General features: G+C 40.9%; 1 protein-coding gene across 1 annotated transcript; it reads right to left on the bottom strand.

Annotated features, from left to right (window-relative positions):
• Positions 1–16,899: 16,899 nt before the first annotated feature.
• On the bottom strand, positions 16,900–22,829 carry LOC109878160 (augurin-A-like). The gene is made up of 4 exons (XM_020470378.2): positions 22,605–22,829; positions 20,835–20,882; positions 20,100–20,260; positions 16,900–17,480 (listed from the first exon to the last, which is right to left on the bottom strand). The coding sequence occupies exons 1-4, from the start codon at positions 22,792–22,794 to the stop codon at positions 17,331–17,333; spliced, it is 549 nt and encodes a 182-aa protein (XP_020325967.2). The 5' UTR covers positions 22,795–22,829; the 3' UTR covers positions 16,900–17,330.
• Positions 22,830–25,102: the final 2,273 nt, after the last annotated feature.

Below are 25,102 nucleotides of genomic sequence, written 5' to 3'. Positions count from 1 at the left end.
GACACATGTGCGCTAGCCTAATAGCCACGTTACTGTATGACAGACTTGTGATCATTGCCCTTGCTAGTTTGAGTGTATAGGCATTCCTAGCCTTAGTTGTACAGTTGAAGTCGGAAGTTTACATACACTTAGGTTGGAGTCATTAAAACTTGTTTTTCAACCACTCCACAAATTTAATGTAAGAAACTATAGTTTTGGCAAGTCGGTTAGGACATCTACTTTGTGCATGACACAAGTAATTTTTCCAACAATTGTTGACAGACAGATTATTTCACTTATAATTCACTGTATCACAATTCCAGTGGGTCAGAAGTTTACATACACTAAATTGACTGTACCTTTAAACAGCTTTGAAAATGTCCTTAAAATTATGTCATGGCTTTAAAAGCTTATAATGGGCTAATTGACATCATTTGAGTCAATTGGAGGTGTACCTGTGGATGTATTTCAAGGCCTACCTTCAAACTCAGTGCCTCTTTGCTTGACATTATGGGAAAATCAAAAGAAATCAGCCAAGACCTCAGGAAAAAAATTGTAGACCTCCACAGGTCTGGTTCATCCTTGGGAGCGATTTCCAAATGCCTGAAGGTACCACGTTCATCTGTACAAACAATAGTACGCAAATATAAACACCATGGGACCACGCAGCCATCATACCGCTCAGGAAGGAGACACGTTCCGTCTCCTAGAGATGAACGTACTATGGTGCGAAAAGTGCAAATCAATCCCAGAATAACAGCAAAGGACCTTGTGAAGATACTGGAGGAAACAGACACAAAGGTATCTATATCCACAGTAAAATTAGTCCTATATCGACATAACCTGAAAGGCCACTCAGCAAGGAAGAAGCCATTGCTCCAAAACTGCCATAAAAAAGCCAGACAACGGTTTGCAACTGCACATGGGGACAAAGATCATAGTTTTTGGAGAAATGTCTTCTGGTCTGATGAAACAAAAATAGAACTGTTTGGACATAATGACCATCGTTATGTTTGGAGGAATAAGGGGGGAGACTTGCAAGCCGAAGTACACCATCCCAACCGTGAAGCACGGTTAGATGGCATCATGAGGTAGGAACATTTTGTGGATATATTGAAGCAAAGTCTCAAGACATCAGTTAAAACTTGGTCGCAAATGGTCTTCCAAATGGACAATGACCCCAAGCATACTTCCAAAGTTGTGGAAAATGGCTTAACGACAACAAAATCAAGGTATTGGAGTGGCCAACACAAAGCCCTGGCCTGAATCCTATAGAAAATGTGTGGGCAGAACTGAAAAATCGTGTACGTGCAAGGAGGCCAACAAACCTGACTCAGTTACACCAGCTCTGTCTGTCACGTTCTGACCTTTATTTCCTTTGTTTTGTCATTATTTAGTATGGTCAGGGCGTGAGTTGGGGTGGGCAGTCTATGTTTGTTTTTCTATGTTTAGGGTATTTCTATGTTTCGGCCTAGTATGGTTCTCAATCAGAGGCAGGTGTCATTAGTTGTCTCTGATTGAGAATCATACTTAGGTAGCCTGGGTTTCACTGTGTGTTTGTGGGTGATTGTTCCTGTCTCTGTGTTTAGCACCAGATAGGGCTGTTTTTGGTTTTCCACGTTTATTGTTTTGTAGTGTTCATGTTTATCTGTTTTTATTAAACATGACTCAATATAACCACGCTGCGTTTTGGTCCGCCTCTACTTCACCACAGGAATACCGTTACACTGTCAGGAGGAATGGGCCAAAATTCACCCAACTTATTGTGGGAAGCTTGTGGAAGGCTACCCAAAATGTTTGACCCAAGTTAAACAATTGAAAGGCAATGCTACCAAATACTAATTGAGTGTATGTAAACTTCTGACGCACTGGGAATGTAGTGAAAGAAATAAAGCTGAATAAATCATTCTCTCTGCTATTATTCTGACATTTGACATTCTTCAAATATAGTGGTGATCCTAACTGACCTAAAACAGGGAATTTTTACTTGGATTAAATGTCAGGAATTGTGAAAAACTGAGTTTAAATGCATTTGGCTAAGGTGTATGTAAACTTTCGACTTCAACTGTATGTGCCAGTGTACCAGGCCAGCTGTGATTTACAACCTGATATACATTTTTGGGGGATTATCAGCAAATGTATTGATGAATTATATTAATCATGCATTGAACTGCTTCTATCTATTCTGCCAACAATACCTTGAATTTGTGTCATTGAATTTTGAATTTTGACTGGAAAACCTCTTCTAAAGTTGGTTTTAAATCATAAGCTGGGAATTTGATATTTTTGACTGATATTATGATTGACTGTTTGTTTCATAGCTGCAAAGTAGTTAAAACGCTGTCATTTCCACTTTAATGACTTGTGTAGTGTTAACATTACATTATACATCTCAGCACTCAAAATTAAATCTCGGTCACAAAAGACTGGGGATGTGTCCCAAATGGCACCCTATACCCTAATATTGCACTACTTTCCCATAGGGCCCTGGTCAAAAGTAGTGCACTACATATATAGACAAAATAGGGTGCCATTTAGGACGTAACCTATGACATTATGCATTGTGGAAAAACATGATCAAACCCTCCTGCTAAATGCAGTCTTTTAGTTTCACCTCAAAAAGTCTTAATTCACGTCCACATGGTAAATACTAACTAAAATTGTTGAGTGTAGTTTCTCACCAAGTTACTGTGCAAACCAATTTCAAGGTGAGAAAAGATAGCACTAAAGCTGTGTTTCTATCCATTCAGACAAAAGGATGGAAGTAGAAAGGACAGCAGGAAAAAGAGGGAAGAGGGTTCATCTTTAGAAGAAAACTGAGAACATCAGATCTCCGATACGTAAAGAAGGTGGGTAAGGAGATATTATGCTTTTGGGAATCAATCTGTTTTTATATTTTTGATATGGTTTTCATATAATCATTTTCAATTTAAACACTTATTTTGCTATAGGTATTCTGCAAATAGATGCAGTATTTGTATTTGTTCTTCACCCCTGAATGACTGGAGTTATATTTAAAATTAATATTTCCCACATTCAGCTAGAAATAATGTATTATAATCTATTTATTACAATATAATGAGGTCAGGGCTCACTAGATATCCAAAACAGAGATACAGTATCAATCTCACAGTGACAGTGGCTAAATAAGTGATCAAAACAATTAATGAACAGAGGGGGGGGGGGGGGGGGGCATTGGGCCAGTACCTGAACGGCCACTGGTTCGAATCACTGAGCTTACGAGGTGAAAAATATTCTGACGTGCCCTTGAGCAAGGCTCTTAACCCTAATTGCTCCTGTACGTCCCTCTGGATAAGACCGTCTGCTAAATGACTAAAATGTAAATGTTAATTAATCACTAGACGTTGTTAAAGATGCAGGACAGGAGGGAAACAAGCAAACAAGTCAGAGATAATAGACATAACACTGTTTTTGGTGCACAGGGGAAGCAGGACGCAAGCAAGATGCCAGAACAGCCAAGGTTGGGTCTAGCAAAATATTTCAGAATTCGTCCTTTCTGACCATTCTGTGTCAACTTCATTGATTTTGATTGCTGACAACTGTCTGGTACCATTACATTCAAGCTATCTTCCCAATAAACTGAATGTTTTCTCAGAAGTGGGATCCTGTTGAATTTCATATCAAGATAAAATAACGTGTATTCATCTCAAGGGTAACACTGATTTCCATGGGAATGACCACTCAGAGCCTTATAACATGACACCTGATTGCAAGGGTTCACATTTAAAGGTAATTTCCGATTGAGCCGACATATGCAGCGTTTACCGTGAATGCAGTCTCTGCGACCCCGGGAACATTGCCTTTAATTGTCAGTCGCGCTATAAAGTGGATTAAATTGAGCCTGAAGTCATCAATCGGACCTTCACTGTCATGAGACGTCTTATAATTCGGCATTAATAATAACTGAAAATGAGATCAATTCAAAGTACTGCAGGCCCTCTCAACTAACTAGCTCTACAAACCTTTGAGTCCCCTCTGAATGGCTCTCTCTTCTGAGTTTCACACATTTAGTCACACTGTTGCTGTAGGACAAGGCAGATGAGGTTTCTCCCTTCTCTCCACTTCTTCCAAATCCCCCTTTTATCGCTATGTGACTATTGGTGCATATTCTCAGAGCAGGAGAGGGGATAGTTTAGAGATTCAGATTGCAAGTAAATTGGCTGTTAGTTAACTTAACAAGCCACTGTTCTTCCAGCAATAACAACACATTGTCCTGCTACTAACTGTGTTTGCTTGGCTATGCCCTTAGACTTTTTTCACAGGAAACAGTTTTTTCCCCATGGGTTTGTGCTGCATGAGAGTTTACTACGTTGTTCTGTTCCCTTAGCCTCTCTTTGTTTTTGCTTCTTCTTATAATTGTGAGTCTCTCCCATCATCTCTGTCTGCTATTTCCTGTATTCCTTTGGTAATCCCCTAACACTTTGTAACACTGCCGACATTATGGAATTCCTATTCAAAAAAATGTATATATCGGGGCATTGTTGAGAATGTAAGGGCTATTAGTCAAGGGCCATGACCTTATCATGCTGTACCAGTGGAGATAAACCCCTGGTGGGTACATGTGGTGCATGGGGGAATCGTGTAACATAATACAACATACAGGTTACCTGTACACCTCATTTGCCATGGAAAAAAAATGCTACGCCATGCCATAAGTTCAACATTCTAAATATGTCTGAACAGCATAAGTTTCGGCTGGTACACCTGGTGTTTGACTGAGAGTGTTCCTCTCTTTATCTCCTATAGGTGTCACGCCTGCTCCCGCTCTTCCCCCCTGACGCTCGAGGTCGCCAGGCTCCATAGCATTGCGCACTCCTGCCATCATCATTACGCACACCTGCCTTCCCCCGTCATGCGCATCAGCGATTATTGGACTCACCTGGACTCAATCACCCCTGTCATTACCTTCCCTATATCTGTCTGGTTCCCCGCTATGTTCCCTGCTTCTGCATTGATTGTCATATGTCCTTGTTCACCCGTGTGCTGACGCTGTTACCTGTCTGTTCCTCATTAAATGTTCAACTCCACATACCTGCTTCTCATTGCCAGCGTCGGTCCTTACAATAGGGACAGCTCTTCTCCTATAGAAACAACCCCCCCCCCCCCCCCCCCACACACACACACTGCGGAACCCTATCATGACTATCTCCATGGAACATTAGGAACATCATGAGACTGCTGGGCGTAACCTTGATTGATATGTAGGCAGAGCTTCAGGGCACGGATTGCGCCGACATATGCAGCGTTTACCGTGACCCGTGGAGACGTGGTGAAGAGTACGAGGACACCGATTGCCAAAATATGAATGCATACACATCCTTGCCGCTGCAGCAATGCTAACCTAACCTCTCCAGAGTTGAGAGTCTGAAAGCAAGAAGACCTGAAACAGTACTTTCATATTTCTTCTGGGTTTTGAAACAGTTTCAGGGTCCAAGCGGCATTAGCAGCATGTGGTTGAACACACGAAGCCAGACAGTCTCACATTAAGACTAGTTGCTCCAGCAGCAATGAGAGAGGAACACAGGCTGGGGAGTTGTGTGGGTCTTATTACCATCAGGGGGAAGACTAGTTCATGTCTTGTCTGCCAGTTATCTGTAATAAAGCTGAAGGAGCCCTTGTTCAATGTGTGGTGGTGCCACTGAGGAGAGAGAAGAAGAAGAAGAGGGTCAGTCTCATGATACAGTGCATTTGGAAAGTATTCAGACCCAGTCACTTTTTCTACATCTTGTTACATTACAGAAAAAAATGGAACAGATTTATGGTTTTCCTCATCAATCTAAACACAATACACCGTAATGGCAAAGTGAAAACAGGTTAGTAGAAATGTTTGCAAATGTATAAAAAACAGAAATGCCTTATTTACATACATATTCAGACCCTTTGCTATGAGACTCGAAATTGAGCTCAGGCGCATCCTGCTTCCATTGATCATCCATGAGATGTTTCTAAAATCAAATCAGCTTTTATTGGTCACATACACATATTTAGCGGATGTTATTGCGGGTGTAGCGAAATGCTTGTGTTCCTAGCTCCAATAGTGCAGTAGTATCTAACAATACACACACATCTAAAAGTAAAAGAATGGAATTAAGAAATATCTAAATACTAGGACGAGCAATGTCAGCGTGGCATTGACCAAAATACAGCAGAATAGAATACAGTATATACACACGAGATAAGTAAAGCCGTATGTAAAAATGATTAAAGTGATTACATTAAAGTGTACATAAAGTGTTACATTATTAAAGTGGCAAGTGATTCCATGTCTATGTACAGTTGAAGTCAGAAGTTTACACACACCTTAGCCAAATACATTTAACTCAGTTTTTCACAATTCTTGACATGTAAACATATTTAGAATTCCCTGTCTTAGTTCAGTTAGGATCACCACTTTATTTTAAGAATGTCAAATGTCAGAAAAATAGTAGAGAGAATGATTTATTTCAGCTTTTATTTCTTTCATCACATTCCCAGTGGGTCAGAAGTTTACATACACTCAATTAGTATTTGGTAGCATTGCCTTTAAATTGTTTAACTTGGGTCAAATGTTTCGGGTAGCCTTCCACAAGCTTCCCACAATAAGTTCAATGAATTTTGCCCCATTCCTCCTGACAGAGCTGGTGTAACTGAGTCAGGTTTGTAGGCCTCCTTTCTTGCGCACACTTTTTCAGTTCTGCGACCCATTTCGAAGACCCATTTGCTGTCACGGCCATTGAAAGAACTGGACCAAGGTGCAGTGTGATGAGCATACATGTTCTCTTTATTAGAAAAAGATGCCGAACAAAACAGTAAACACTACAAAAAACAAACCGTGAAGCTTAAGGCTATGTGCCATAAACAAAGTCGACTTCCCACAAAGACAGGTGGGAAAAAAGGCTACCCAAGTATGGTTCTCAAACAGAGACAACGATAGACAGCTGTCCCTGATTGAGAACCCTACCCGGCAAAACATAGAAATAGAAATATTAGAACATAGAATACCCACCCCAACTCACACCCTGACCAAACCAAAATAGAGACATAAACAGGATCTCTGGTGACATTTGCGACCAAGTTTTAACTTCCTGACTGTTGTGGGAAGAAAGATGCATATGCAGAAAATAAACCCATACAGTATGTTACCATACCGTATTTTAGGGTATCCAATAGTGTTACTGTGATATTTATTTTTTACCATAAAACAGTACAGTGCATTATTGTAATTGTATTATGGTAGTTGTAAAGAATGGATGAATTAAACTCAATAAGGGCAGATGGGGTTTGTGTTTTACAGTATTTTACCGTAATTGCATGGGATTGGTGAAAGCAGGTTGACTGCTAGGTAATGTGTTTACATATTACAGAATATCAATGAATGCCAGTTTGGAAGCCTTTGCTAAGGCCTCTAAAATGGCTATAAAATACCACATTTTGGTATTCCAAACTGGAGGTGACTACAGGGCAAAGGACATGGCAAATACTCAACCATTAAAGGTTTGAGACTTGCTGCCACTTCAATCTGTCCCCAATACGCATTTAATTGTTGGGGCAGTTCTACTGCATATCAGTTCAATTGGTTCAGCACTCTCACTAATGGTAGCACAAATGTAGCTTCTTTCTGGCTCATTAAAATAGGTTAATGAGCCAGAAACAACCACAAAATAACTTATTATAGCCACAAAATCAACATATCTTAAACCAATTTCTTTGGAATTAGCGGTAACAGTAACTTACAGGCTGCCAATAAGTTACCGTAAAAACAAGTTACAGTTTTTACAGTGTGGTCAAGCGGTTTTTGGCGCTCCAAAAATATGGTACAGTACTGTATTCTGTGGGGTAGAATTAAAGTACCTTTTTGAAATACAGCAATTATTTCACTGCCAACAACATTTTCCCACAACGCATCATCATTCACAGTATGCTGGAGTATACTGCAGTGCTTCACAGTATTTTACTGTTGATAAATGTAAAAATGTACCATGTAGATCACAGTTTTTCATCACAGCGTAATATCCAGATGTCTCTCAATCCTATTACTCAGAATTGTTTGAAAAAGTTGCCAGTAGCCAATCCAACAATGCCCTGCAGTTACAGTAATGTACTGTTAAACCAACGTTTCTTTGGAATTTACATTATAATTTACTGTTTACGCCTAAAATCACCCAGAGTGCATTGTCATTTACAACAATTTACTGAACATTATTAACATGATACTTTATTGTTAGTTTTATTGTATAATCCTGTCAAAACAACAAGACAGTTTAAAAGTGTGGTGGAGAGAGAGGTGGTGTGGGAGGGTGTTAGAAGTGTTGCACTTTGCATGTAAATGGTTGTTAGAGTGCTGCAGGGACCTGTATAGAGCCTGAAAGAGAATAATGACGACGATAGGAAAGATAGTTGAGGACACAGGGGTAATCAAGGGCAACTATTTGGATGTACTGTGACCTGGAATGACTTATGAGCCGATCTATGACGTCTCAGACAAAGCGGAAAGGGTTCATTTCTGCTGGGAGGTGATGAGAGCACTTTGTACACCCCACCAAGACCTGAAGTGTGAGGATTATTTAACCCCATCAGTCCCGAGACCCCGGAAAAAATCACATCTCCATGTCCAGCCCATATATTTAGACTCACAATTAAATGTTTGGACATTTTATTTTCAGAATAACCAGGGCTACAATTAGAACATAAAACTAATTGACATAAACAGTTGCAATCGTGAGTTTTATTGACAAATGTCAATTTTTAAAAACGATAAGAAGGAATTGATTAATGCTGTAAGTACAAAAATGGTTTTCTCAGTGGGAAATTAATATCCAACTAGTCAGTGACAACTGTTGAGTTGAGCTGGTGACCGCAACAATGTAAGCTTATTACAGTATGATAGATACTATGTCCTGGGCTTTACTATTATCTTCTAGGTAGAAGTGTCAGAGCAACCATGTGCGTGTTCGTGAGAGTCTCAGCTTTTCATAGATGGCTACAAACTACTAAAGGTTGAAATGATTCAGACTCTATAGACGTTTCTGTAAAAAGACCTGGCACCGGACCCCTTCAAGCATCTGCCTTTGTCTCACAAACAGAGCTCTAGCTCTTGACAGACCAATGGGACCAACGGATGCGGAAGAAACAGACCAATCAAATGTTACAACCCAGAAGTCTGCTCAAACGCACAATGTTTAAAATGAATTAGAAGTCAAAAACGTGCTGGTGTCGTGGGGGGACTCATTGGGTTAAGGACAATTGAATATTTAATTTTTATTTAACTAGGCAAGCCAGTTTACAATGATGGCCTATCAAGGACAAATCCTAACCCGGGACAACGCTGCGCCAATTGTGCGCCTCCCTATGGAACTCCCAATCACGGCCGGTTGTGATACAGCCCGAAATCGAACCAGGGTCTGTAGTGACACCTCTAGCCCTGAGATGCAGTGGCTTAGACCGCTGCGCCACTCAGGATCTCAATGCCGTGTTTGAACATCTTGTCATTTGAGGTTTGCTAGTGCATTTAAAAGGTATTTGGTGAAGCAGAAAGAAAGTTAACAGTGAGGGTGCTATCAAATGTTTCAGACAAATCTGTCTATTGTTTAATAGTTGGTTTTAAATTCTCATCATTTGGATACAAAAGAGTGACACTCTGTCTCATCAAGATGACTCAAGTCAGACGCAGGAGAGCAGAGATGAATGGACAAAGCACTTTACTTAGGCAACCATGTCAGAACACAACTGCCCAAAGAACAAGTGAGGCAGCACAAAGTACAAAACCCAAGTACAAAGTACACAAAGCACGGGTATAAAACAAAACTTGGCACAAACCAGACGGCCGTGTACCAATCTTGAGAATAAACAATACCCCACACAGACATGGAGGGAACAGAGGGCTAAATACAAATGCTAATTAGTAGGAGATGTAAACCAGGTGTGCAGGAAGACAAGACAAAACAAATGGAAAATGAAAGGTGGATCGGCGATGGCTAGAAGCCCGGAGACGTCGACCGCCGAACGTCGCCTGAACAAGGAGAGGAACCGACTTTGGCGGAAGTCGTGACATTACCTTTCTGAAGCAAAAACCCATCAGGACTTCAAATTTATTTGGTTTTCCCGAATTTCAAAACATCAATCCCTTTTCTGTGAAATGAGTCTGATACCTCATTTTAAAAGGTTCCCATTGTTATTGTCTTCGTGATCGACTGAACAAGACTATAACATAAGATATCACACATCATGCAAAAGACAACTTTGTTGGGACATACTTCATATTGCTTCTGATAAATTATATTTTATATTGTTGGGACAAACTTCATATTGCTTCTGATAAATTACATTTTATATGGTATATTTTTAAGAGATACCATAAATACAATATTTTATTTAAAGAATGAATTTTAATTTTACTAGGCAAGTCAGTTAAGAACAAATTCTTATTTTCAAAGACGGCCTAGGAACAGTGTGTTAACTGCCTGTTCAGGGGCAGAACGACAGATTTGTACCTTGTCAGCTCGGGGATTCAAACTTGCAACCTTTCGGTTACTAGTCCAACGCTCTAACCACTAGGCTACCCTGCCTGAATAACGAAAGAACGTTCGTGTCACTTGAATAGATGTATGCCTCATATTCCAGTTACCTCTGTTTGGTTTCCATGTCTGTATTCCGCCCAGAGCATCTAAGTGAAATATGTTCACAGCATATGCCATGTACAGAGATGGCATCAGGAGGCCGGGGAGTCAGAATAAGTTCATTAAACGCTGAGGTGGTAGCTAGGCATGGCACTGGGTTGCCCTTCAGCTATAAGACAAAGTCGCTCACACTACAACTGTCCCCAACGCTCTGGTGTGCAAACAAACCTCAAGACGGACCAGTAGAGGACCTGTGTGACCATAATTTTTTTATGATTTTGTTTTAGATTACATTAGAAAACTTATCCTCTATCATTTCCCTCTATGGATTGAAAGGTCGCATTTTGTCATTCTAAAATAATTCTGGAGGGTCATTTAAAATTCCCTGTGAGTCAATGTATACGTACGAGACTGTCCTCCTCCATCCCTGTCAGTAATTTAGTGGCCGGTCTTCAGTGCATACTGTATAAAAGCCAGACATGACAAGTAATCTCTCTGAGGGGTTGGAACATGTCTTGTCAATCACACAGAGAGGCTTTGGTGTGAGCCCAGGGGAATACTGGATGAATACTGGATGTGAAAAGAGAGAGGACATTTAAATTTCTTCTGTTTCCTCTTTGGCTTCTAACCAGCCCCGGCCTGGCTTCTGTCTTAAGGTCCTAGAGGGCAGAGGGTGATTTAGTTCGAGTAGACCTTTCATGCAGACATACAGTATGTAGGCTAGATCTTTTGAGTCATGTCTGAAGACACAAGTTTGTGATGAAAGTGATTGTTTTCAGTAAACGTTTGTGCCATTTAGGATGAAAGACTGTGACAGAGGCTGAGGGATCGTTGTAGAACTAGGTCTGTCTGACGAGACATGACAGAAACATCATATCCACTTCCCATTTTCCTCATCTCACATGTCAATAAGCAACACTGATCTTTGCTGATTATTCTCCAGTGTCATGTGACCATGTCACCTGCAGCTTCAGGGAAGTGCTTTCATCAAGTTCTGCCTGTCCTGTGTGGATTAGGATAATGCATTGGAACCATCTATCTGGACCATCATAAATAACACACTTCAATTTGAGCTATTCTCATTTTTCTAAGTGGAATAATCTAGAGGAGATGGGATCATTTGAAAATATCTAATTTTTTTAATCTGCATGCATCCTCTACCATGGGGGGTTATCTGTCAATGGAGGTCCTACTGTAGTTGTTCTAATTTGTCTGTTTGAGGTGCCAGATTCTCACCCCAAAGGGGTTTTACTTCATAGCAGGTGGTGCAGAGAGGATGTGTTTAGGTTGTTCGCAAGCTGTGCTGGAATCAAACAAGCCTTGAATGACATACATTTTCAAACACATCTACATTGACTGAACCTGGGGCCTACTTCCATTATCCTTGATAGAAAAACACGTATACCAGTATTCAATTTTTTAAAAATAAATTACAGGAAGCATGTCAGTGACACTCACAACTATATTGTCTTTAATTAGTGCATCATAAAAATGTGTGTGTGTGTCTCAGCGTGTGTGGCATCAGTTTCATCAACACTAATCGACTTAGTTAAAGTAAAGATTCACCCATTTTGAATGTTACATCGTATTTGTGCATCTTTGAGCTATTCGCCATGCAAGCCGGCAGAAATACAGCCAGTTTGATGCGTCATACATATGAAAACATGAAATGCACCGGGAATCGATAGAACACAAATACGATATAACATTCCATTGACCACCACATTTCTACCGCTTCTTCAATTTCTTCACATAAATCTATAATATGATGGATTGTTTGAAAATAAAGATAGGGTCTAACAAGTAATCCTATATTCCGATGGCTCGTTTCAAAATGAATGTAAAATGACATGTTAGACCCTATATTCCACCGAGTAATTAAACACTCCAGTCTCCAAGTGTCTTGCTAGTATTTATCTACAACACCTGCCTCTTAGTCCTCTTCTCATGAGAGGGAGAGTTATTGAGCCCTCTGTTTCGCTCTGTAGCCTATGGCCATAGAATACACATCCTCCACTAAGCAAAGTGCTGATAAACAAACACAGATCAATTAAATTAATGTTATGTTGTGCTGATGGGCTGAGCTGTTTGCTGTGTTGTATAGTGTCCCAGAGGCATGCATCCAAGGTTGTTGATTAAATAATAGTCAACATGCCATTTTTTAAACCTATAATCCTTAGTTGCTACATCAATTCTTTTAGTTATAAAGTAATGATATATACCCATTGATTGTCAAAGAATATAACAAATGACTAATGAGCTTAGTTCAACTCTCATACCCCATCAGAACCCAAAATACAAGCTTGTTTTACTCCAATGTTTGCAAACAACACTGTATAGCATAAAAACATGGTTATAACTAAAATGTAAATATCATGATTCGTCAGTCCTTGCATCCCAAGCTTTCTCTATGAATTTGAGAGTGGTTATGTTTCTCCAGGCCCATCCCTCTGCTTTTTACTAAAATAGAGACAGGGACGTACTTTGTTATTTTTTCAATTAAGGATTCTAGCTTCAAGGCAATATATTCTCCTTGGAGTCTCTCATTCTTTTTTATAGCAGGTTTCCAGTTGCATGCATTCCAATTCTGGTGTCACCTCTATGCCCACTTCACCCTTCCGGCGCTCAAAGTCACTGGTGTACGAACAACCGGTCCTGGAAATCTAAATTGAGCACACCTGCTTCCCCATCGTTACGCACACCTGCTCCCCATCGTTACGCACACCTGCTCCCCATCGTTACGCACACCTGGACTTCATCCCCACCCTGATTACTCTCCCTTCATATATCCCTCAGTAAGTCTCAGTCATCAGGCAGCATTGGTTTTTGGTTACGTTTAGTATGCGGCTTCGGTTTAGTATTAACAGGATGATTATTATTAAATTCACTTTCTGTTCCCTGACTCCCTGCATATATGTTACATCTGATCCTGGTAGTGGGTACCCACAGGGATGAAGGCTTGTATTTTCACCTAGCACTAACATACCTGATTCAACTAATCAACAAGCACCTTGATGAGCTGAATCTGGTGCTACAGTTTGCCATGTACTGTGTATTTAAATACTGTATTCTCGACAAAGCTCATTGTAATTTCTACTACTGTACATTGCATTATACTGTAGTTACACTTTGTACTGCACGTATAGATTGCATGTGGATTACTGTTAAAGTGTTATTTAGTTTAAGTGGATTCGTTGTGATGTATCTAGATTATTACTATTTTTTTAAATTGTAATTTTATTGTTAGGAGCTAGTAACGTAAGCATTTCGTTGCACCCGCTCTAACATCTGTTAAACTGTGTCTGTGACCCATAAACGTTGATGAACGCCAATGCCTCTTCCTAGCCCCCCTCCTGTCTCAGCCTCCAGTATTTATGCTGCAGTAGTTTATGTGTCGGGGTGTGTGCCCCAGGACGACCTGACATGATGACTCCTTGCTGTCCCCAGTCCACCTGGCCGTGCTGCTGCTCCAGTTTCAACTGTTCTGCCTTATTATTATTCGACCATGCTGGTAATTTATGAACATTTGAACATCTTGCAAATGTTCTGTTATAATCTCCACCCGGCACAGCCAGAAGAGGACTGGCCACCCCACATAGCCTGGTTCCTCTCTAGGTTTCTTCCTAGGTTTTGGTCTTTCTAGGGAGTTTTTCCTAGCCACCGTGCTTCTACACCTGCATTGCTTGCTGTTTGGGGTTTTAGGCTGGATTTCTGTACAGCACTTTGAGATATCAGCTGATGTACGAAGGGCTATATAAATACATTTGATTTGATTTGATGTGCATATAAATCCTTCAACTTGGAAATGTTTGTGTGAAATATTGCAAACCTCAGTGTCGGTTTATAAATACAATTTGATTGATTTATCCCGGCAGCATGGTAATAGGTTATTGGATCTGCACTGTGCGGAGGATAAGGTGTGTGTGTGTGAGCCATTAGTGTAGGTTCATATATATGCACATGGACAGATGTGTAAGGGCAGGGGAAGAAAAGAGACAATTCCCAGAACCCCCAGATAATAGCCTGAATGTTCTCCTCTGACAGCCATAATAGTCTAAAACTATTTAATTAACATTTCTCAGAACTGTCCATTGTATCTAGAAAGAAAAGCAATCAATGTATGGTTGAGGTTTCATGGTCAGAAGGTATAGAAAAATAATAGTATTTTATATACTACAACATCAGAGATGTGTTTAGTTTTTTTGAAGGCAGAAAATGGACAAAGGAAAATGACATTGACCCACGGCATAGTGTCTACTTGCGGTTCCTGGGCTCCAAACAGCCCTGAGGGATGAGATGTCTCTCGCTGCCCAAGCACTTTGACACCTAGTAACCAGAGCCATTACGCAACGAAAAACACATCAGCTTCCAGCCCACAAGACCCCCTTAAGCATTCCACAGAGAGGGACCATGGCTCTCTTGTTGCCCTCTCAAAAAGCACAAGTGTGCATCCCAAATGACACCCTATTCTCTTTATATTGTACTACTCTTGACCAGAGCTCTATGGGGGGAATAGGGTGCCATTTGAGACATACTCTTGGAGGTGACATCATCACTAACCTAATTGAACTTTTTCTTTATTCTCTATTATGCATATTTAATCATCTTCTCTCATATTGGGTGACTTAGCCTCCTGAGAGAATCCATAGTGATCTATTGATGGCCTGTGTAGAGTAGAATAACAATGATAGAGAGATCCTGTGTCCTCCTAATATTTCTTCATTATTTTACTTGTAGGTATGTGTGTACTGTTGTGAATTGTTAGATATTACTGCACTGCTGGAGCTAAGACACAAGCATTTAGCTAAACCCTCAATAACATCTGCTAAATATGTGTATGAGACCAATCAAATTGGATTTGATTCAGAGGGACAGGGGGAAAACAACCTAAAAAGTCTATGGGAAGGGAGTAGACCTGCTGAATGCAGTTACTCATGGGTTTTTATGATGGCCACAAATAACTCTAATTATGGTGTCCTTGATTTGTTGGTCACATGATGTCTTTCCTTGTGGTTTGTATAGCCTTTATCTGTTGGGGCATCTGTATGTTTATCCAAATAATGCAGACTTTACCATCTAAACTAATACTTCACAGCCAAACCATACGAGAAAGTAAATATTTGCGCTCAATTACTTTCCTTAACTGATCAAATGCATGGTAAACAACGTACATTTCCACACTAGACTAAACGTTTCTCTGTGAACATAATTCCCAGTTGGACGTGGCCTCATCTCGCATATGTGTGATTTCTAGCGCCCCTCTCTGGACAACATCTGAATAACACAGCACGGAGCAGAATGGAGCAGGATCAGAGACGCATGTTGCTCATTCCAACAAGGACATGTGCGATAAGTGGACGTGACACTATGGTGTTTTATGGAATCAAAACATTGAAATTAGTATGGATGTTATCACCCACATGTACATTATTATTCAAATCTTTGACAGATCAACTTATTTGTGTTATCAATTAGGGGCAGGAAATCTAACTGGCTGCGTGCGATAAGGCTGATTTGTGTGAATTAGAAAGATGGGAAACAGTGATGTGTGAGTGTAGCTATTCTCAGAAGAAATATTCTGGCTTCTGTCCATGTGGTGAGCAGGGAGTGGTGTAGTGTTGACAGAGATGTAGTTTTGACAAGATGGTATACAGCTTATTTCAGAAATGACTTTTCGTAGCAGGTTAGGATAACTTATGAGATGTAAGCTAGGGATCTGAAAGCAATAACATACGGCTCAGAACTTTACTCCCGGTCCATACTGCTGCTTGTCTACAAAGTCGTGCCCCCCCCCCCTGTTTGACAGTTGTATAAGGCAGCCCTATCACAGGGAGCAACTCAAACAACTCAAACACAACACACTTTAATTACACGATAGTAGCAGAAACCGTCCCAATCGGTCAGTGCTATCTGGGAACCTTGGGAGGTCCCAACTCAACAATGAAGTTGACATGTTAAATGGTTACGGTAAGGGTTAAGGTTAGGGTTGTGTTAGGGTTTAGGGTAGGGACATCCCAAGGATCCCGGATAGCACTAACTCAGTGGGAAAAACCACAGGTTAGGGATTAGCACTCACTCCCTAGTTTCTCTTCTCTTTTTCTTCCATTAAACTGTTGACTGTGGTTGGTGCTGCCGTCTCCTCAGCTTGCTGTGTCGCCCCCCCCCCGTTTGCCATTATGTCACCACAATGTTTTGTGATAGATTGGCATCCAATCAACAGGCTGGTTGAGGTACTGCCTGTATCTGTACAGTCTGCTGGCTCACCACACACTGGACACAACATGTACAAGAGTCATGAATTATTAAAGGTTTTGACTGTCTTTATTTAGTTATTCAGACAGATCAACCCAATGCATTGTGGGTCCCATCACAGCATGTACATCAGCAGGTCTCAATCTCCCAGACAGCAAAGGATACAATGTAGAGACAGTGAAACCCAATCCATAGTCAGGGACAGGCATGTCTTAGCTCCATTTCTTGCATTACAGAGAAGGCTACATTACTGTAGGTGTGCAGAATAGCATCAGAGGGATACGTTGCAGAAGGCAGAAGAGGGAAGCACTTATGTGATTGGGACAGTTCAGCGATTTTACATAACATATTTGTTTCCTTCCTTTGAAGTAGTCTTCAGGAAGGGAGCACATATCTTAATATGTAAAATAGCAGAACTATCCCTTTACGCTCATGTGATTTTTATGTTGAGACAGAGAAGCTGAGTAAATCACAGTGGGCCAATTAATAGTAGTCATAATTGACATTGGCGCCGTGTCTGTAGGAATCGGGGTCTTGGGGCCCGATGGGAGCGTTCTCGTCATAATGGTGCTGGCGACCTTGGTCTGACGACCGGGCCAGGTCCATCCAGTAGGACAGGTCAGTCTCAAGCCTCTGTGGGATGGATAGACAGCAAGAGATTAAACGTTAATGAAATCAAGCTAGAAGACTCGTGAACTTGTTTGAATGAGAGTGAATAGACAAGGTATTAGAAGAGGTCGTGTGTGTATATGTGTGACAGCTGTAGTTGGAGAGATCCATCTCAAGGACAACTGGAGATACAATGAAATAATATCATAGCAGATGCTTTGATCCAAAGTGACTTGCAGTACATTGAGTGCATTTTCATATATATATATATATATATATATATATATATATACACACATATACACACACACACACATATATATATATATATATACACACACTACCGTTCAAAAGTTTGGGGTCACTTAGATATATCCTTGTTTTTGAAATAACAGCATATGTTTTATCCATTAAAATTACATTAAATTGATCAGAAATACAGTGTAGACATTGTTAATGTTGTAAATGGCTATTGTAGCTGGAAACGACAGATTTTTAATGGAATATCTAGATAGGTGTACAGAGGCCCATTATCAGCAACCATCACTCCTGTGTTCCAATGGCATGTTGTGCTAGACGCCTCATAAGTCTTCAACTGTCAGCTTCATTAAATAGTACTCAACGTCAACAGTGAAGAGGAGACTCCGGGATGCTGGCCTTCTAGGCAGAGTTCCTCTGTCCAGTGTCTGTGTACTCTTGGCCATCTTAATCTTTTATTTTTATTGGCCAGTCTGAGATATGGCTTTTTCTCAGTCGCCTCTTGACGTTGAGACTGGTGTTTTGTGGGTACTATTTAATGAAGCTGCCAGTTGAGGATTTGTGAGGCGCCTGTTTCTCAAACTAGACACTCTAATGTACTTGTCCTCTTGCTCAGTTGTGCACCGGGGCCTCCCACTCTTCTTTCTATTCTGGTTAGAGCCAGTTTGCGCTGTTCTGTGAAGGGAATAGTACACAACGTTGTACGAGATCTTCAGTTTCTTGGCAATTTCTCACATTTCTCAGAACAAGAATAGACTGACAAGTTTCAGAAGAAATTACTTTGTTTCTGGACATTTTGAGCCTGTAATCGAGCCCCCAAATGCTGATGCTCCAGATACTCAACTAGTCTAAAGAATGCCAGTTTTATTGCTTCTTTAATCAAAACAACGGTTTTCATCTGTGCTAACATAATTACAAAAGGGTTTTCTAATGATCAATTAGCCTTTAAAAATTCTAAATTTGGATTAGCTGTATGTAGTAGATATTCCATGAAAAAATCTGCCGTTTCCAGCTACAATAGTAATTTACAACATTAATAATGTCTACACTGTATTTCTGATCAATTTGATGTTATTTTAATGGACAAAAAAACGTGCTTTTCATTCAAAAACAAGGACATTTCTAAGTGACCCCAAACTTTTGAACGGTAGAGTATATAATGTATGACACCAGTGGGAAATCAACCTAAAGCAGTGTAAACATGTTTAAATAGATGAGGTTTTGGACGGTGTGTCTGAGCTGGAGTATGACTGGCCTTAGAGGGCAACCTCACGTTCGTCTTGAATAATTAACTGACACGTTTTCTATTAGGCATTTCTGAAGTCAGGGGGCTTTATGTGGCGAGACGGTTTGGACAGGTCTGTCACTGTTGGACGATGGCCGCAGATGTGAGAATAATATTATGGCCCCTCATCGACTGATGTTGGAGCTGGGATGAACTGACACACACACACACACACACACACACACACACACATGGGGGCAGCTGATGAGCCCGCTTGGAGACAGGTGTCACAGATACCGACATTAACCCAATCACACAGCCTTGCTAACGGTTATAAAAAATATCAACACACACCTTATAATAGAGCTGTCTGGACAGTGGAGAGAGGTCACACACACACACACACACACACTTTCTAAAATAACTGTCTGGATGGCGGAGTGGTTGCGTTGTGTTGCTAAGACATTGCTGTAGACGGGAAGTCATATCTCTGTACAGCCTCTATGAGACTGAAGCAAACACAAAGACTGACCTTTTCATATGTTCACCTATCATTCCTGTAAATGCCACCATGGGACTTATACAAGGATGGAAAAATAATCAGAGGTTCTACAACCATATTAAAGGGAAATAATTCAGATTAGATTAAAGGTACAAGGAACTAGGAACATAATAGGAATGTGCTTGTACTGTGCTCTACATTCTTCCTGTAAGTCAGTTATTTGTAATATCACATGGAATTGTATATTTAAGTAATAAGGCATGAGGGGGTGTGGTATATGGCCTATACACCATGGATAACGGCTGTTCTTCTGTCGTGCCTGGATACAGCCCTTAGCCGTGGTATATTGGTCAGATACCACAAACAACCGAGGTGCCTTATTGGTATTATAAACTGGTTACCAACGTAATTAGAGCAGTAAAAATAAATGTTCTGTCATACCCGTGGTATACGGTCTGATATAACACGGCTGTCAGCCCATCGGCATTCAGGGCTCAAACCACCCAGTTTATAATACATGATAGTATAAGCTGCAGTTGTAGTTTACTAGATCGGATTACTGTAAGGACTGTAGGAATGTTTTACTGACCAATGGGTAAAGCATCTGTGTGTGCAGAGTGCAGTGCATTGTGAAGGGTGCAGTGTGCAGTGCACCTACCGCCTCGTCATAACCCATGTGCATAAACTGCATGATCCATTGCTGCACATCTGGCCTGCTGCGGTCCCAGATGTTCCTCTTGGGCCTCCGTAGGGAGGTCAGGAACTCTTTGGCCTTGGAGGGGGTCATTGCCACCCCCACAGGCGCCGTACCTCCGCCCACTACGGAAATACAGGCAGGAGAGGTTAAGGGACAAGTTGCGGATGTAAAGACGTCAATAAGCACACCTGTTTGCCCACAGCAGGGTCGGAGGCAGGGGGAAGTGTGCAGGGAGTAGGGGAGCTGTCAGTGACTGAGAGACAGAGTGGTTCTGACCGACTAGCAGCAGCCAGGACAGACAGGAGAGGAGCCTAAGGCTGCATCAGCGACACTCTATAAATATCAACGGGTGTCTTTAGATTATTTATAAGACTTATAAAGGCATCATCATCTGAAACTGTCACTTATCAATCCAGACACGGATCCCACAGAGGACTGCGTGTGTGGAGGTCTGTCTGAACTTGACAGGGCTATTCCAAGCTAGACAAGTGTGAAAAGTTTACCGCCTGAGGTGGTTTTGTCGATAAAGTTCTTTTTTAAAAACATTTTTATTGAACCTTTATTTAACTAAGCGAGTGAAAAAGGTGAATTGTTTTCCTGGCGTGTATGACGCAGACATATGTGGATGTAGTGTGGCTCAGTGTAGTCAGTGTGTGTGTAGCCTCAGCTGTGAAAAACAGCCATAATCCATATTACCATCTCTTTTCTTCAGTAGTCTGTGGAGCTTGCTCTCCCCTGCGCCATCTGTTGGAGACGCACAGACAAAAGAGGTTAAAGAAAGACAAAGCAGATATATTGTACTTGATCTAAACATTGCATCAGTTTGTATTAATGAGCGTACAACATATTTGTATTGAGTTACACCCCCTTTCGGCCTCAGAACAGCCTCCATTCGTCGGAGCGTGGACTCCACAAGGTGCTGGCCCATGTTGACTCCTATGCTTCCCACAGTTGTGTCAAGTTGGCTGGATGTTTTTGGGGCGGTGAGCCTGTTTGTTTATTTTGAAGAACATTTGCCATTGTAACCTCACCCACCGAATGCACTCTTGACTCCTTTCAATGCGCACCACAATTCTGTTTCTCTGAATTGCCTTGTGAAAGCCTAACACTGTAATGATTCTATTTTTATAATTTAGCTAGTCATGTTGGCAATAGAACACACTTTTAAATCATGCCCACCTGACCCAGATTGAGATTTAGAATGGATCGTTTGAGGATTGCGTAAACAACAACGGTAATTGGGTGATTGCAGGGTTGTGTTCCAAACGAAACAGCTACAACTATGCTTGCTGTAGTTCCTCAAATGGCACAGCGAAAAAAAAATATATATATATATAATTGAAGACTCTTCTTTGAATTATAAAAGTGCATTGAAATTGCTTAAGAACCAGTTAGACCTCGCACTCAAACCATTTAAATGGTTTTGTCTTATGTTGCACCTACCCCACATTCTCCAGGAACATTATCATCATGTTACATAATATATCCAGAGTATTTTCGGATTTCGATATCAACAAATATGGGGAAAAGTACAATAAAATGGACATAAAATCAACAGTGTAATGTTTGGATTCAGTCTTATGTCAGGTGTGCCCAACTTTGGTCTAATCATGTTCCCATTATCTCCAAACGGTTCCCTTTCAATTGTTACCATGGTTATGCATAGGCATTTGCATATTTATTCTGTCAGAAACATTTCAATGTAGCCCTATCCATACAGGCCCATTCCCACAAGTGTAAAGGGTCATGGACGTGTTGTATAAATGTAGTTCTTTAAATGCAGTGGGGTGTGGTCTGATGGCCGGTTAGAGAGGTAGTGAGCAGAGACCTTCTTCCTCTAGCTAGCAGACAGTAGACGGTAGGAGGGTGATATTCACGGACAAACAATGTGACACGAGGGTGTGAAATCCTCCCTCCAGGAGCTGTGGTTTGGTTTGACCTCCTTTTGTCCTCCACATACAAATACTTAAATCCATCTCCCCCCTTTTTTTTTTTTTAAACTCTCCCTCCCTCTTGCTATTCTCTTGGTTTTACTTCTCCTTTTTTTCTCCCTCTCTTCTAACCATTATTCTTTCTCCCTCTCTTCTAACCATTATTCTTTCTCCCGGTGAGCTTGAAAAATCAAAGCTTCCTACAGAGCATCCAAGGTGGTGGCTACAAGGCGGATAGAATAGCCACTGAACTCTTTCAAAATCAGAGTCACACTTGTCCTCAAGGAGAAGAAAAAATCCGGTCTTGGCCGATCTCAGCAATTTCGAAAAAGAGTGAGATGGGAAAAATATTGAGATAGGCGTGCAGGCCCCCTTTTCGAAAATCTCTATTCTAAGTAACAATTTTGTCACGTGGCAACATACTATGACATTTGAATGCATCAACCTGCAAATTTACAGTAGACATGTGATTGGTCTGTGAGTACACTCAATCACAAATGTACAATATGAATGTGAGTGACGGAAGGGTTTTTACCTGAGTGAGCGCAGTAGGAGAGGAATGCCGTTAGCAGTAGAACCTGCAGACAGAGGTTGTGGAAAGCCATGGTCTCCGTCTCTGTCCCAGATGTCTCTCTGAGCTTCGGGAAGCAGTGGGTAGAAGAAGCGGGAAGAGAATCAGGAGCAGTGGAAGCAGGAGTCTCCCCACAGGCCCAGAGAACAAACATTCCTCCCTGGAGGAAAACCTGCTTGTGCCGGTTCAGGAATGTCGTAAAAGGAAGACCCAGCCAAACAGAAGCACTCGGTCATTCTCTCTCATTCAATGTGTGGGTGATATGTTTGTTGGATGGGTAACACTTTATTTGGATAGTCCATCTGTAGACGCTCTACAGACGCTCTACAGACGCTCTACAAGCTATCAGTAACACTTCAACTAACTATCTACTAACCACAACCTTATCCCTAAACTTAACCCTTACCCTAACCCTTATTCTAAACCTAGCCCTAAACTAAAACACTTACCCTAACCCTTATTCTAAACATAGCCCTAAACTTAACCCTTACCCTAACCCTTATTCTAAACCTAGCCCTAAACTAAACACTTACCCTAACCCTTATTCTAAACATAGCCCTAAACTTAACCCTTACCCTAACCCTTATTCTAAACCTAGCCCTAAACTAAACACTTACCCTAACCCTTATTCTAAACATAGCCCTAAACTTAACCCTTACCCTAACCCTTATTCTAAACCTAGCCCTAAACTAAACACTTACCCTAACCCTTATTCTAAACATAGCCCTAACCATCTGAGGCAGTTGCTAATCAACAGATACTTTCAACGAACTATGTTTAGGGCTCCCGGGTGGCGCAGCGGTCTAAGGCACTGCATGTCAGTGCTAGAGGCATCACTACAGACCCTGGTTTGATTCCAGGCTGTATCACAACAGGCCGTGATTGGGAGACACATAGGGCGGAGCACAATTGGCCCAGTGTTGTCCACGTTAGGGTTTGGCCGGGAAAGGCCGTCATTGTAAATACGAATTTCTTCTTAACTGACTTACCTGGTTAAATTTTTAAAAATCAAAAAATTAGCATCTGTAGAGAATGGACTTTTTGGGACTATCCAAATAAATTGTGACTGAGCATTACTACATCTAGAGTAGTGTCCGTTTAAGATATTATGCTTTCTCTTACTGAGATAATCTGATGTTTTTCTGTCAAATGTCTTCACACAGAAAGTGGGAATTGTAACTGTCAAACAACTTGTCAAGCCTGATCAATGATGTCAGAGAAACACAGAAGAATGTCCTCAAAGACAACGCAGAAAACCTCCATATCATATTTCCTCCACATAGTCGGCAGTAAATGATAGTTTTCCTGTGTGCTTTTTTTCAGACCAAGTAGTAACTTAACAAATTGCATCATGATGCTGCAATCAACAAATCGGGGACCATGTTTATGGAACACAACTCAAGGAAGTTTTCCCCTGGGGCATGTTTCCATGCAGAAAGAGCAAAATATCTCAAGGGAAGGACAGATGTTTCTGAACATGAAAAAACACATCCCCACAGAGAGGAAAAAAAAACTTTTGAATTTCATTTCCTTACTTTACTTTGAAGTTTGTCGAAGCCCCAAGATCATGGAGACTATTCCTCTCTACACAGGTAGGGGGCAGTACATTTGATTTGAAATCTTTCCAATTCTGCACCCTTTTCCCAGTACCAGTCAAAAGTTTGGACACACCTACTCATTCCAGGGTTTATCTTTATTTGCACTATTTTCTACTTTGTAGAGTAATAGTGAAGACATCAAATCTATGAAATAACACATATGGAATCATATGAAAAGTGTTAAACAAATCAAAATATATTTTAGATTTGAGATTATTCAAAGTAGCCACCCTTTGCCTTGATGACAGATTTGCACAATCTTGGCATTCTCTCAACCATCTTCATGAGGTAGACACCTGGAATGCATTTCAATTAACAGGTGTACCTTGTTTAAAGTTAATTTGTGGAATTTCTTTCCTTCTTAATGTGTTTGAGCTAATCAGTTGTGTTGTGACAAAGCAGGGATGGTATACAGAAGATTTACCAAGTCCATATTATGGCAAGAACAGCTCGAATAAGAGAAAAGAAACGACAATCCATCCTTACTTTAAGACATGAAGGTCAGTCAATGCAGAAAATGTCAAATACTTTGAAAGTTTCTTCAAGTGCAGTCGCAAAATCGCTGTGAAGAAACTGTCTCTTATGAGGATCGCCACAGGAAAGGAAGACCCTCTGCTGCAGAGGATAAGTTCATTAGTTACCAGCCTCAGATTGCAGCCCAAATAAATGCATCACAGAGTTCAAGTAACAGACCAGTGGCGACCCGTCATTCAGGGCAGGGCCCCACCTGTTTGCAAACAATATAACAATATAAAAAAACGATTTAATTAAAGCTGCATAAATAAAGCCACATCTGGGGTGGCAGGTAGCCTAGTGGTTAGAGCGTTGGGCCAGTAACCAGTAAGGTTGCTGGATCGAATCCCT

This window comes from Oncorhynchus kisutch, linkage group LG16 (assembly GCF_002021735.2).
Source record: "Oncorhynchus kisutch isolate 150728-3 linkage group LG16, Okis_V2, whole genome shotgun sequence".
Classification (NCBI taxonomy): Eukaryota; Metazoa; Chordata; class Actinopteri; order Salmoniformes; family Salmonidae; genus Oncorhynchus; species Oncorhynchus kisutch.
This window is presented reverse-complemented; position numbering and strand designations above follow the sequence as displayed.

Excerpts from the sequence above, each read along its gene's own strand:
- LOC109878160 (XM_020470378.2), bottom strand. The coding sequence starts at position 22,794 with ATGTTTGTTCTCTGGGCCTGTGGGGAGACTCCTGCTTCCACTGCTCCT. Across the intron at positions 20,883-22,604 it reads CTCCTACTGCGCTCACTCAG|ATGGCGCAGGGGAGAGCAAG; the intron begins GTAAAAACCCTT and ends CGTCTCCAACAG. Across the intron at positions 20,261-20,834 it reads ACTACTGAAGAAAAGAGATG|TGGGCGGAGGTACGGCGCCT; the intron begins GTAATATGGATT and ends GTATTTCCGTAG.